Below are 14,566 nucleotides of genomic sequence, written 5' to 3'. Positions count from 1 at the left end.
AACGCTTCAATCGTCATCGAAAACTAAACTTTTAGTGCAGGCGTGACAAAAAAATGTTTACGCGTCATGCAGGGATAGGTTGTATTAATATCTTAATATAAGATGTAACCTAAAGTTTATGTTTTGTAAGGATGGTATATAAATTTTAAGTGTCTGGTTGTGCCCCGATACGCCCAGGCGCCCAGCACGTTTGAGGATTTCCATTTTACCGACCGGCATCACATTACACATGCACTATATTTAGTTACTATACTTACTAGCTATTTATAATTACTCTGAAGCTATAAAATATTAGTTAATATACCTTTTACTGTTTTATCAATTTCGTACATCAACATAGTTGTTCTACTTTTAATTTGACTATTTCATATAAGTACGTATTAATTTAATTTAAATTTATGTTAAGCAAATATCAATTTATAACTTACAGCATAATATTATAGGTTGTGATGTTGTATACATGTATATTCATCAACGTAATGTTTGGGTAATATATAGATAAAACATAACATATTTTTAACTTCAAATTGTTGTCAACATATTATCATACCAACATATTGTACAGAGTGATCCACCAAGATGCTCATTCCTTTTTCCTTATTGAATTATTCAAAATATTTAAATTAAATTAAATTAAAATCTTATTTTTTGAATTTTAAATATTCTTAAAAACCACATTTCATAATCTTGAGATTTTTGATTTAGGTACTCAAAGAGTGTCCTGTAGAGATAAAAACTTTTGTTTTTTTTTTAAATTACACCCCTTCCCCCTACCGGTTTTTGAAAATATAGTGGCACGATAGTCACCATTTGAACGAGTAGTTGTAGATTTGAAAATAATATGGTCTTTAACTTTTAAGTATATTTAAAAATTCTGAAAATCGGAATTCGAATGAATTCATTATTACATAAAAAAATATGGGTGAACATATACCTGATGAATCACCATGTGATATAATGGATAATAATAATATTGAACCTTTTTAATTAATTAATTAATTTATTTATTAGAATATAAACGCCGAACGGCTATTAAAATTGTATTTTAATGTAAAATAATTATTTCACTTACCATTTATTATAGTTATTACCAAATATTATTCCTAAACATTACGCTATAATATGTCATAAACTATTTATACGGCCTGTTATAGTATAGATAGGTAAATTTGTATTATATTATATGCACTATTCATAGATTATTTTTATTTTCATGCAAAAAACTATTTTTATGAAGGGTTTATAGAAAAATATACATAGGTACAACATAAATTATATTTTATCTGCCATGCCCGGGGGATGGCGGCCTCTCTCTCCGGACACGTGACTGCCCGAAGAAAAATGTCACCCGTGGCCGGGATCGAACCGTCCGCTTAGCCCGCTCGGCCACTCCGTCCTCCCAATATAATATTATTAGTAGGTATCTAAAACTAATATAAAACAAAAACAACATTGTAATCACTGATTATTTTGAAAAATACCAAGGGTAAATTCAAATAAAAAAAAGGCGGGCAAGTGGATGTCACTCTGCTGTACAGTAGGTTACAAGTGAGCCACTGTATAATGGATGGTATTAAATTTGAATTCAATGATATAATATTATTGTATAAGAAAAACGATTCTGAGTGGAGACGGTATGTCAGTATTATAGGTATAAGACATATTATCTATATAGGGACTTTCGAAAATATTTTGTTTAAAAATAATTGATAATTAATTTATAACGCTCTTTTTCTACCCTTAAACGTTTGAAAACTTATTTAAGAAACACGACAGGGCAGTCGCGATTAAACGGATTGGCGTTAATGAACATACATCAAGGAATTCCATTATCTACAGAAAAAATAATAGATGAATTTAGTGTAAAAGCCAGAAAGATGAATTTCCGCCTTGATTGAATTTTTTTTTTGTATAATAATAAAGAATACAGATTGAAAATAATATATTTTTATTTATGACATCCTCCCCCCCCCCCATACCAAATTCCTGCGCACGCCACTGATGGTATTAAAAAAAAAATTGACCTATAATAAATTCCAAGTTAATCATATCACAATACCCATTAGGTACTTAGTAAGTTGAACATTTTATACATTTTTACTACGAAATAATTATTCAATTTTAAATTTGATAATTTTGTCAAAATTCGATCTTTAAATGCTTATAAAAAAAAACTGTGCCTATGTATTTTTAATATTTTTCAACTGCTATTGTAACAATATGTCAGGAGCCTTGTATTTTTGCACTTTTTGGCCCAACAGACATAACTTTATTGATATCCATATAAAAAAATTGAAATATAAAATTGTCCATAAACATCCCAAAAAGAGTCAAAATGTTTTCAAAATTTTATGGTATATAGAAAATGAAAATATAAACATTCAGTAAAATTGTCATGTATCTACAGTTATTCGTTTTTGAATAACAAAAAATAACAAAACTGCTACATGAGAAATCGAATGAATATCCAATATTGAAAAAATATGAATTTCAAACTCTCATAAAAATTTAATTTGATTTACATCTAGACATTTTTTTTTTTTGATAAAGGTATACAAACTTATAAGGAATCTTGTATTACATTATCAAATCTTAGATTTAAAAAGAAACATTTTTATGAATTCTCAACTCAAAATAATTTGTTAATTTTCGTGATTTTTCAGTATTTTGTCAAGATTTAAACTTTAAATGCTTATAAATAAAAACTGTGACTAAGGATTTTTAATATTTTTTAAACGTCATTGTAATAATATAGTAGGAGCCTTGTATTAAATTGTCAAGCTTTTTTACCCAACAAATAAAGTTTTATTGACATTCATAGAATAAAAGACTAATAAAGTTGGAAACAGAAAATGTTCCTAAACAGTTCAAAACAAATCAAAATATTTTGAAAATTTTATCGTGTATAGAAAATGCTAATATAAACGACCAGTAAAAATTTAATGTATATACATTCATTTTTTTTAGAGTTACGCCAAAAACCAAAATCGATTTTGTGGAATTCCGATTTTGCGTAAAAATTCCCGTTTTTCCTTAATTTTTATGTTGTTTTTCCCGGCGCTTTTGAAAACTATTGATAATTTTAAAATTTGACCTCCCCAATGCACGAACAATATTCACTTTCCCATCAAAGATACTGAAGTTAAAAATCATTATTTCGACTACTATTATCGTGTACACAGACACAAAAAAAAACACACATCATTGTAAAATTAATACATTCATCGTTTCACTCAGAATTTAAAGGTTTAAATCGTTTTTACAAGAAATCATAATACATATATAATAAGGCTTTTATTATGATGTGGTTATCTATTCAATTTTAAGTAGCTGATACATAATTTATTATCGTCCATATAGATCGCTTTATCAAATATCAATCATATTAATTGTACAAAAAAATGATAATCAGCCATTTTTCATCACACTTTATTTCAACTACGTACGTATATACACATATAAACTTATACTGCTATAATATAGGTATAATTCAATAATTGATATACCTACACATCAAGTATTTATCAATTATAGGCTGGACATGCTAGATTTACATATAAATATATTACCATATATACGTATATATGGTTTCATTTATGATTTACCCACGAATCACAAATTATGCACCTTCCTATATTTATAAATGTATTATGTATACCTATACATAATACATAATAGACAATATGCATTTATAGGCTGCACGCAAAACCTATATTATAGGGGTCTATACTTAGCCTATTTTTAACTAAAATTTTAAAATTGTTAATACAGTAATTATAATTTCTAACATTTATACGTATCCCTCCCACTAATACTTATTTTTTACATCGTTTATACTATCTGTACGCATGCTCTGTGCTCTGCGTGTCATATTATTTAACTGTCTATGCACTTGTATATAGACTATAACATAGGTATACGTGCATATTTATATGTAATGTATCTTAAATTTATAGGTACCTACATATTACAACTATGCTGTTGTAGTAGGTACTATTATATATACCTACGTTGTGTGTATAGGTACCTACTATAATAAATAATAATTAATGATATTTAATACATTATTATTATATATTTTTAAAAATATATTAGTGTTTTGTGAAGGCTGCAGCCACTGCCAGTACTGCCACAGCCGCGTTTTTTTCTCACTATACTTCTGTGTGGAGTAGACAGTGGGGGGAGGGCATGTATAGTGTATACCCACCGCTCTGTTCCACTGAGCGTCAACGACTTGGACGTATTTATATATACCTACACAATAATATTATATAGTATGTCTCATGGTACTGACGTATAATATGTATATTATATGAATGGATGTAATATGTTTGTATGTGTGTATATAGCGATGCTCTAGATGAATTCATCTCGCAAGCCGCGTCCTTCACGACGTATACTACCTACATCCGAGGGTTGTGCATTGTTGTCGGATTTAGACATGCATAATAAGTGTTGGATTGAAATGTTCTTCTTATGTTATATAATATAATATAGTTGTGTGTTTTTGTTCGGATCGCGCGCGTAGGAGTTTCGTCTATACGATATATATATATACATCTTAACATAGGTATACATACTTATGTAAAAAGGGATCTATACAATAAATATACATATATGTATGTATATGTTTACTTTTTGTGTTAAATGTGTATAAGTACTAATGTACTATATTATAATAGTATATACCTACTATATTTTATATATATTTGACACAAGACACCTATATAGCAATAGTGTACTCTATCTTCTGCTTACATTTTGATATACATTTAGTACACAGATATATAGGTATGCATAATATAAAAGTGCAAATAAACATTTGTTAATTAATATATTGAGATACTCCACACGCATTTAAATATTTAATACGTTTACGTAGATAGTTTTATTTGCACAAATATATATATACACTTATACCGACTCAGTGGTTGATCTAGGAATAAACGAAGCGGTGGGCTAAATACAAAATATATATGCACCTATATATAATAACCTTATAAGACGTATATAAATAAAGGTTTAATATCTACCTATTATCTCCTCGCGTAGCTTTAAAAAGTGATACATTTAGCTCTAGGTTCTGATCCCATCTTATCGGCAGTTATTGCATGATCTACCTTTACTATATTATATATTAAATTTTTTTCATAATCACTAAACCAATTATTTTTATATTTAATAAAGCAATAATAAATATTATCCCATTTTTTTAATAAATAGCTATGTAGGCGCCTAATATACCAATATAGCATATTACAAAACTAGGATCAACAAATTTTTTTCAACTAACTATAGGTACATTGCATACATAATCTATAACTTTATAAGTTTATTTCTACAGCGACTCCCATCTTCCATTATATATGTATAGAACTGTTTGAATAATATAATTTGTTGGCAGGTATATAAATCGCTTAAAATTAGTCTAAATATTTTGAAAAGGCATTGCAGCGTAAAATTACATACGGCGTAACATACGTAAAGGAGAAACGTTTAAAGTATACATTTACATTGTATGTATTAATATTGCAATAAAATAAAATAACTAAAAATTATAGGGTGACAAGGATAAATTGTATTTTTTCTAAATATCCTATTTTAATGTTTATGCTATACAAAAAAAAATTGACTTTGTATTTTTGATATTTTTTAATTGCTAAAAGAACAGCTATATACGAGGAATCTTATATTACCTATACATTTTAAATATTTTAGAGATTGAAACAAAAAATATGTTATCACCATACATTTGGACAATTTTAACATAGAAATATCTATGTATATAGGTAAAGCGCTATATGCGGTTTTACCCTAAATATTTGTTTAATTAAAATATATAGAAAATTATAATATAAATATTAAATATAAGGTGAAATAGGCGGGTCTCTATATCTCTCTATTTAATTTTAAATTATTCAACTAAAAAACCCAATTCATTTTGTTGGAAACTGCAGGTGTCAGCGAATATTTCAGTTTTGTTGCTGCGTTATTTTAGTTTTTCTTAATTATTATAAGAAAAGTAGGTACTGAGATTATCCTATTTTTAATATGCCTGAAAGTAATAATACTATAGCGATTATACCTATAATAGTTTAAATTAGCTCCCGGAAACTGTAAAAAAAGATATAGGTTATATGATAAATTATACAATATATACATTTATATAATCTCATACCCGTGTTTTTATCTTGGTTTAAAAAAGATATATGTAATCTACGCCTGCAAGTTTTTATCTCAGTTACAAACTTAAAAAAGATAACGCGGGTATCTTAGATATTCTGTGTCAGGGTTAACAGTAATTCATTCATAAATATAAGGCAATTAATGCAGTCTGTATATAGAAATGTAAAAAGAATTATTAACTTGGATCAAAACCATGGTTTTTATGTAAATGCTCGTTTATAATATTTGTCGTATGCGAAGTATTTATATATAATATATATTATCTTATCAGGACCAGCTAAAATATTCTGATATTGCTTGATGAATGTGATATAAATATACTGCCATATCAATAATATATTATTTAAAAATGGTGAGTTAAGTGCTGGGTAGCCTACATATATTTTGAAACTAAGAAATTATTTATACATTTAATTTTAATTTTTTATTTGATTTATATATTAAGTAGTAATTGGAGATGTGATGCACTGGTTATGTTTACCTTTTTATTTACCGATACATCATAATTCATAATACAAGTAGAACCCGTGGACGGGCACAGTCTTCGTGTGTGATTTTGTGTTATGTATATGTATATATATTATATACCTACAGCATTAATTAGGTGAAGTAGTTTATATACGTAATAGTATCTTTATGCCTGAAATAACATGCAGGATTTTTTTTTTTTTTTTGGTCTAGAGCCCGGCAACTATGCGGCCATTAGCCATTGTAGTGGTTATGGTTAGTACGGTTGGAACGGTTGGTATGGTTGATACGGTTAGTACGGTTGATTGACAACACAGGTATATGTGTGGAAAGATTTTTGCTACTATGGACCCGGGCGGTCACCCATCCGGGAACTAGTGGCAGTGGTCGTTGATTACATTCAATCACGTTGCAATTGATTTCAGCCACTACATCACGAACAGCCACATGCGGCATTTATAAACTATTTTCTTGTACCTACTATGCATGTTATGCAATATTATAATATTATATATTATGATATTATAGGTAATATGTTATGTTATATTGTACTATGCAAGTACAATTAAAACTTTTTTATAATGATTTTTGTTACCTACATAAATGTTATATTTTACGAATAAAACTATATATTAATCTTTGAAATCAATTTCATTTTTGAAATTATTTAGACATATATTTTAGTTTTCTGATTACAATTATACTTTAATATGCATATATGATATTATATATTATAAATAAATATGATGATAATTTATATTATAGTTTATAACTGATAGAATACTCATGTATTAAAGTTCTGTTGTTCATTCATGTAAAAGTATATACCGTATAATATAAACACATTTACACATACCAGTATATATATATATACAACATACATACTAATAATTATTATATAATTATATGTATAGCGTAGGTACCTACCTATAGAGCCGGATAATCGTTTTAAAATCAATCAATTATATTTGTGTCTATAGAATACTATAGTATACTTCATTATTCTTTCTTCTTACATAAAATAATGATGAGTGGTTTTTTTGATATGGTTAATATATATGTTGTACGTGGTGCCTAGTGCCGCAATAGAATATAACGTTGTAATAATCCATATAGATATTATTGATATTATACTTACCTATATTTTATATAGGTACTATACATTTGCTTTAAGTAGAACTAAACAACAATTAAACATAATATGATATTATCATATTTATTGTATAGTATTTTAAATTTATATCTAAATATGATAGTATGTATAGCTACACTGGTTTACCTACATACTATCACCTATATCTTATAGCAGTCTTGAATGATGTACCTACCAACAAATAATACTGAATTATCGAATAAAGTTTATTCCTTAAAACTATATAATATATATAGTAGCCGATGGTTTATGAGTTCTATAAACTGTAGGTTTACCTACTTATATGTATTATATAGCGGCATATAGTGTCATATTGCGTATATGATATGGATTATTTATTGTGATATTATACGGGGTAATAATAATAATATGTACCTAAACCTATAGGCTATACGTGTAGGAAATATATAGGTAGGTATTTTATCTATTACCTATCGTAGGTACGTTATACTATGATATTTATGAGATGCGTAAGAAATATAAGTATATAGGTACCTATATATATAAGTCAGGAAGTATGAATATAAGTTTTTAGCCCGTATAAAAATTAAATACAATATTAAGATATCGTTGAAAAAATTTCCTAAGTTACAGCCTATAAATAATAATATATATGTAGGTATAGCTGGTTATATAGGTAAACATATATATCTATACGTATATATAAGTAAATATTAGATGTTTATCGATTGACTATATATATATTATATAGCGTATATATACCTAGTTCCTACTCTGTACTCATATGTACTTATAAGGTATAACACATTTTTATATATCACAGTGATGAGGTACGTCATAAGGTACCTATATATAATAGTGAGATTTATTCACAAAAGTAGCATCTTAAAACAAAATATAAATACCTAAATAAACAAGTTACCTATATAGGTATATAATCTCCATATATTATAAATTATAAAATTATTAAATATTATAATATGAGAACTAGATGAAGGTTAAACTCTAAAACTCTTTTTACATCCCGCATAATATCTGTTTCAGCGTGTGTTAGTATAGGTGAAGGTATCAATGGTATCATAATATGCTTTATGTACTTAATACCTATACATTGTATATGCGCATGATTATTTGTAGGGCTATAGCGCTATAACGAAACACGTGTACCTATATATGAACGAACTAACATCAACCTACATTTCGAATTATAATTAATATCTATATTAATATCTATAAGTCAATTCCTGTGCTGTCCCCTAGTCGTTCTCCAGATACGGCAACGATATTTTGTCACACGCGAGATATTATAGGTACCTACTATTATAGATAAATGTATAATATTGACTAAAGTACATAATACATTCTATGAATAATATAAATATATAAGACGTCTATATAGCTGGTAAGTACTTATTATAATATACTTAATATTTGTACCATCTTGCAGTTTCGTAGTTTTGTACGATATATATTTAGGTACATAATACAAATAAAATATATTACATAATATACTATAATATGTTATATTATTATAAAGTTTATAGTATAAACTTATACATATAGGTACCTATTTTATATTATAATATAAAGTCGAGCCGTTGCTGTTATCTTAAATTTGAATCGACGCCTGTATATATAATTCTATGACGATCGAACGAGTTTTAGGTTTCTATATATAGGTATATAAGTATCTACACTTACTAGCTAGTAGCTACTGCCAGAACACTTGCAGTATTATAATGGCCATAACATTATAATTTTGTTTATTAATATGATTATTATTATTATTATTATTATTATTATTATTATTATTATTAATACCTTATAAGTTTTACCACAAACAACCTAGCGCGTGATCGTAACGGGATTTCGTTTTCACGGAAAAGTGGTATAATGACTGCTGCAGTATACCTGCTCAAAAAAAGTTAGTGATACTATTAATGATTTAAAAAACAATAGGTACATATACGTGTTGCTGTGTTTACTGCAGTGTTAGTACTTATAATAGAATTATTGTATTATTATCTAATATTTTTTTTTATAACCTACCATTTTCAATCTGGTGGCTGCTGCGTATAAATGCAAAATAATAATTCATAATGTACGGTATACGGTATGCGGGTAAAATAATATAATATTATACCACCTACCTATAACTCGACCGACGACGGCGACAATATTATTATTATTATTTCTGGGCGTCGTCGCGAACTGCGCGTCGACGGCGGTGACACACGACGCCCCGCCCATCCGGCGTCCAGCGACAAATGACATCGGTCGTACGGGGCCGTCCGGCCGCTATGTGGGGACACCGCCACCGCCGCAGCAGCAGCGACACTACGGCCGCACTGACACACCGGCCGCCGCCGCCGCATCGCATCGCATCGTCTCGTCGCACTCCGCACGGCCCACACGACGTCGCCGCCGCCGCCGCCGTCGTCGTCGTTGTCCGCGTTTCTGTGTGTCCGTGTGCGTGTGTGTGAGAGTGTCAGCAACCAGCCGCCACCGTGAGCCGCGCGCAGCAGTCACACACCGCTTCAGTACGCGGTCCGCCGTCTGTTGTGTTCGGCCGCACGTCGTTACAACGCGTCGTTGTCGTCGCCGCCGCCGTCTGTTTGTCCGTTGTCGCGTTACTATTCATCGGCAGTGCGTTTCCTCCTCCGCCGCCTCCTCACCGGAAACACGAAACGATAATAGTTATCCATAATATTCGCGTCCGTCGTCGTATGTTATATTATCGATTCGTTATTTATTATACGACAAAATTATTGTGTGGTGGTGTTCGAGGAAAATACAATTTTTGGATTCGTCGTCAAATCGATTCGATTTTTTTGAAAAAAAAATTGTTTGTGTTTCGCTTGTGCGTGCGTTTTTTTCCGTCGTCGTGTCGCTTGTTGCGCGTACCCTATATATCAATACTAATGCGAATTGTTCAACGCCGACCACCCGCACCAGTGCTGCAGGACGGTTAAATATATAATATTAATAATAATAACAAAACAAAATTGTAGATCCGATTCCGAATTTTTGCCCGAGTGATATTCCACTCAAATTCCTCGTGCGTGTTCCGATTTCGACTATTTGATGGTTATACACGGAGCCGCCACGGGAATCGTTCCAGCCGACATTCATCGGACCACTGAATCGTTATACAATACCGGTTAGTAAAAAATATTGGCATATTATGCTATACCTATAATAATATTATATTTATAGGTATAATAGGTACGAATTATATTATACTGTACGAGTATAAAATACCTACTGTTATGTTACATACATTATTAATAATATAGGAATTAGAATGATAGGTAGTAGGTATAGGTACATCATATAGATTTCGCCTTATTTATGAGCCGGTATATACCTAAAGTTTCAATGTGTACCTAATAATATATAATATTATATTGAATTTATATTTATTATAATTTTATGATTTTGATTTATTATAATTTCATTATATCGCAACTGTATATACCTACTTTATTATAACGCATACCTATACGATATATGTATATGTGTTTATGAGTTTTTACGAAGAACGCCCGCCGGCTAATTGAGCTAATTTCAATACCAGTAACTATACCTATATATTGGTGTACAACTATTGGCCACCAGTAATTACTAATTATTCATTATAATATACTTGCCATGTATATTATAAAACAAGCGACTTTATGTTAAAATAGTACTATAATATAATATGTAGATGACACGGAGTTTTGATTTCCCGCTGTATATAGCTGATATATATTATTGGTATGGACTATAGACCATAGACGTCTATACTTAATATATTATGTATAACATTATAATATATAGGAATTTATAGGAATATAATTAGGAAGAAAGTAGCTATATAATATACATATAGAGCTAAAATTTACAATAATCCCTAGCTTTATAGGTATAGGTACACGATATGGATCGGCTGCAGTTGATGTGTAATTTATCGAACCTATTTCAAACACTGTATCTCCTCTATATGCCTATATGGACCTACCTTCTAGTATACCGTCTATATATTTATAAATAAAATCATCATAAAATTCGTCTGACAAAAATTAATGGATCACATGCAAAATCCATTAGCAAAATCCACCCACAACTTTTGAAATATATACTGAAATAAAATAATATTATGCTTTTTTTTCCAATAGTTTTTTATTTTTACTACGCCAACAGTCATAAATTTTTTTTTAATTATTTGAAAATAATTTACTTATAATATATATAATATTATATAAGTTACGTATACCAATATAGATATAGAATTATAAGACATTAATTCGTTTAAACTTTATATCAGCATTTGATATTTAAAAAAAAACCAATATACTCCTATATAGCCATATAGGTAGCTATTATAGGAGCAGTTTTAGTAGATATTTGTATACCTATAGTATATATTTTTAAAATTACCTTAAAGATTATAATACCTATAGGTATACAGTAACATTATATAGATATGATTATAAAAATGTTTAAGTTATTTATAAGCATATATAGGTAGATACGTCTATAAATGTTCAAAATGTATGGTATATAGGTATAGATCTTATATATTCAATCAAATAAATTATTATGTGCCCTACAGATTGCACATAAATACCTATATAGTTATCATATAACTACCCTAACTATGTTTAGCAATTTAATATCAAATTCATTGCGTGCTTGAAATAATTCTGGTGATAAATGTAGATACAGACATTAATTTAAATATATATAATGTATATTATACCTATTATACATTTTTAATACGAATGTGTTATACCAACACCTTTATTATAGTATAATAAAGAAGTACCTATACACAAGTTTATTTTTAAATTAAAATTCATTATTATTAGCTATATTTTTATTTATATGCATACTCAGCAGTTGTTATATAAATATATATAAGTACAAAATCAATTCGTAACATCATAATTTAAAATCTTTTCAATTTTATGTTTGAATAATAATAGTATTGGCTATATAGTGACTATACCTAGGTATAGGTAAATATTATAATTCATATAATATATAGAAATCCTTAGTATCAAAATCACATTTTACATAAGTTACATAGCTAAATAATATTTTATACTAGGTACCTATAATATAGTATAGGCTCCTACTTACTACCTAGGTTTCACTACCTGCTATTCTTCTTATTGCCAAATTGTTCAATTCTAAATTAATATCAAATTAAAATAACATATTCGACATGTACCCATAAAATAAAAATATTTAATTTATTTTTAATAATGGTGCTAAAAATATTTTAATATAGTATAGATATTATAAAAAATGCTATTTTTTAAATAGATTTAAAATTATACAAAAAACATTTTATTATTTAATAATCATATGTATGTTCCTTATAGATACCTATAGATCTACATTTTAATATTTAAAATTTAAATAATAATATATAATATTTAACCTATACAACAAAATTCGTTAGAATTCGTAGAATTACCTATATATTATAATCTTCCAAATAATATATGGATAGATACCAAGTTATCCATCAAAATATTTTTTAAATGAAAATTATTATAATTTCCAATATGTGGGCAAGTGCCTACTATATCTGTAGGTAGATGTATTATATTATATTGTTATGTAAACATAATAATTTCTTGATATTTGACTTTTACAAATGTATTTGTCAACATATTATATATAAGACAAAATAATACTAGGTATATACCTATATCTTTATGTCACTGTTATTTTGCTATAAATGTTGATTTGAATTTGTTTTTAAATTGATCCATCTATAAATTATAATATAATATGCGATCACATACGTTGATGTCTTATATAGGTATTTTCGACATTACAATATATTTTGTTCTAAATTCTAATTATTAATAATTTTACAATGAAAATATTGAATAGGTAACCCTATACGAAAAACACGTGGTGTTATGTCACTTTTTCGGTATACTTATATTGCTACAAAATAGTTTATTTTATTGTACCTAAATACCTAGGTGTAAACGTTTTTATTAGAAAAATTGTAATTGAAGATCGCGATTCGCGAACATAGTTCACCTACCTATAAAGATATGAAGTGTAAGTTCAAAGAAACTTAAAAAATCATATTTAATCCTAAGATGTTTTACTAAACACTGCATGCATTTTCTTTTAAATAGACATATCATGACTTTTCAAAAATCATCAAAGTTAAAACGTGAATATTTAAAAAAGTCTTTCTGCATTCTATACAAAGAAATTGTAATAAAATGTAGAAAGACGCAGTCATTCAATGACTCCGATAAAAGACAGATAATTAGGAAAATATTGAAAAAAACTTTTAAATGTAGTTATATTTATATATAAAGGTACATTTACGATAATAGGTACGTAATAGGTAATTATAAAGTTCGGATAGTTGCTCTATATAGTTACCGCTATTATTATCTTAACTTTAAAATAAAAAAAAATCCTCCCTTGTGGCGGATACATTATACGAACTCCACGGAGAGCGTATATTATATAAGAATATAATATCATCGAATACAAGAATATAAAAAAGGGGAGGCCGGCGTTGTCGCGCGCAATGACAGCGAGGCCGGTGCGCGCGCGGCTCTACCTCCGCCGCCACAGCAGTCTCCACCGGTGTCGCACGATTGTCACGCGAGTATACGGCTGTGGGCGGATCCCGCCGGCGTGGTCCGGATGCGCCGCGCGCGTCCCCCGTCGGACGGGCGGGTCCGGTGTCGCGTTGTCGCTGCGTCCGGGGGAGACGTCGAACGAGCGGTCCGGGTCGCGACGAGCGTGTGCGGGGGGGCCGGACGGCTG

General features: G+C 29.0%; 1 protein-coding gene across 2 annotated transcripts in view; it reads left to right on the top strand.

Annotated features, from left to right (window-relative positions):
* Positions 1-10,135: 10,135 nt before the first annotated feature.
* LOC100572970 (zinc finger protein basonuclin-2) overlaps positions 10,136-14,566 on the top strand; it is a 79,187-nt gene continuing 74,756 nt past the window's right edge. For both annotated transcript variants that reach the window (XM_008186619.3, XM_003245688.4), the window contains exon 1: positions 10,136-10,928. In XM_008186619.3, the coding sequence (XP_008184841.1) occupies positions 10,853-10,928 (76 nt within the window). In that variant the 5' untranslated portion in view covers positions 10,136-10,852. The remainder of the gene's footprint in view (positions 10,929-14,566) is intronic.

The sequence above is a fragment of the Acyrthosiphon pisum genome, chromosome A2 (assembly GCF_005508785.2).
Source record: "Acyrthosiphon pisum isolate AL4f chromosome A2, pea_aphid_22Mar2018_4r6ur, whole genome shotgun sequence".
NCBI classification, from domain to species: domain Eukaryota; kingdom Metazoa; phylum Arthropoda; class Insecta; order Hemiptera; family Aphididae; genus Acyrthosiphon; species Acyrthosiphon pisum.
The sequence above is the reverse complement of the archived record's forward strand: the minus strand, read 5'-3'. Positions and strand labels throughout refer to the sequence as shown.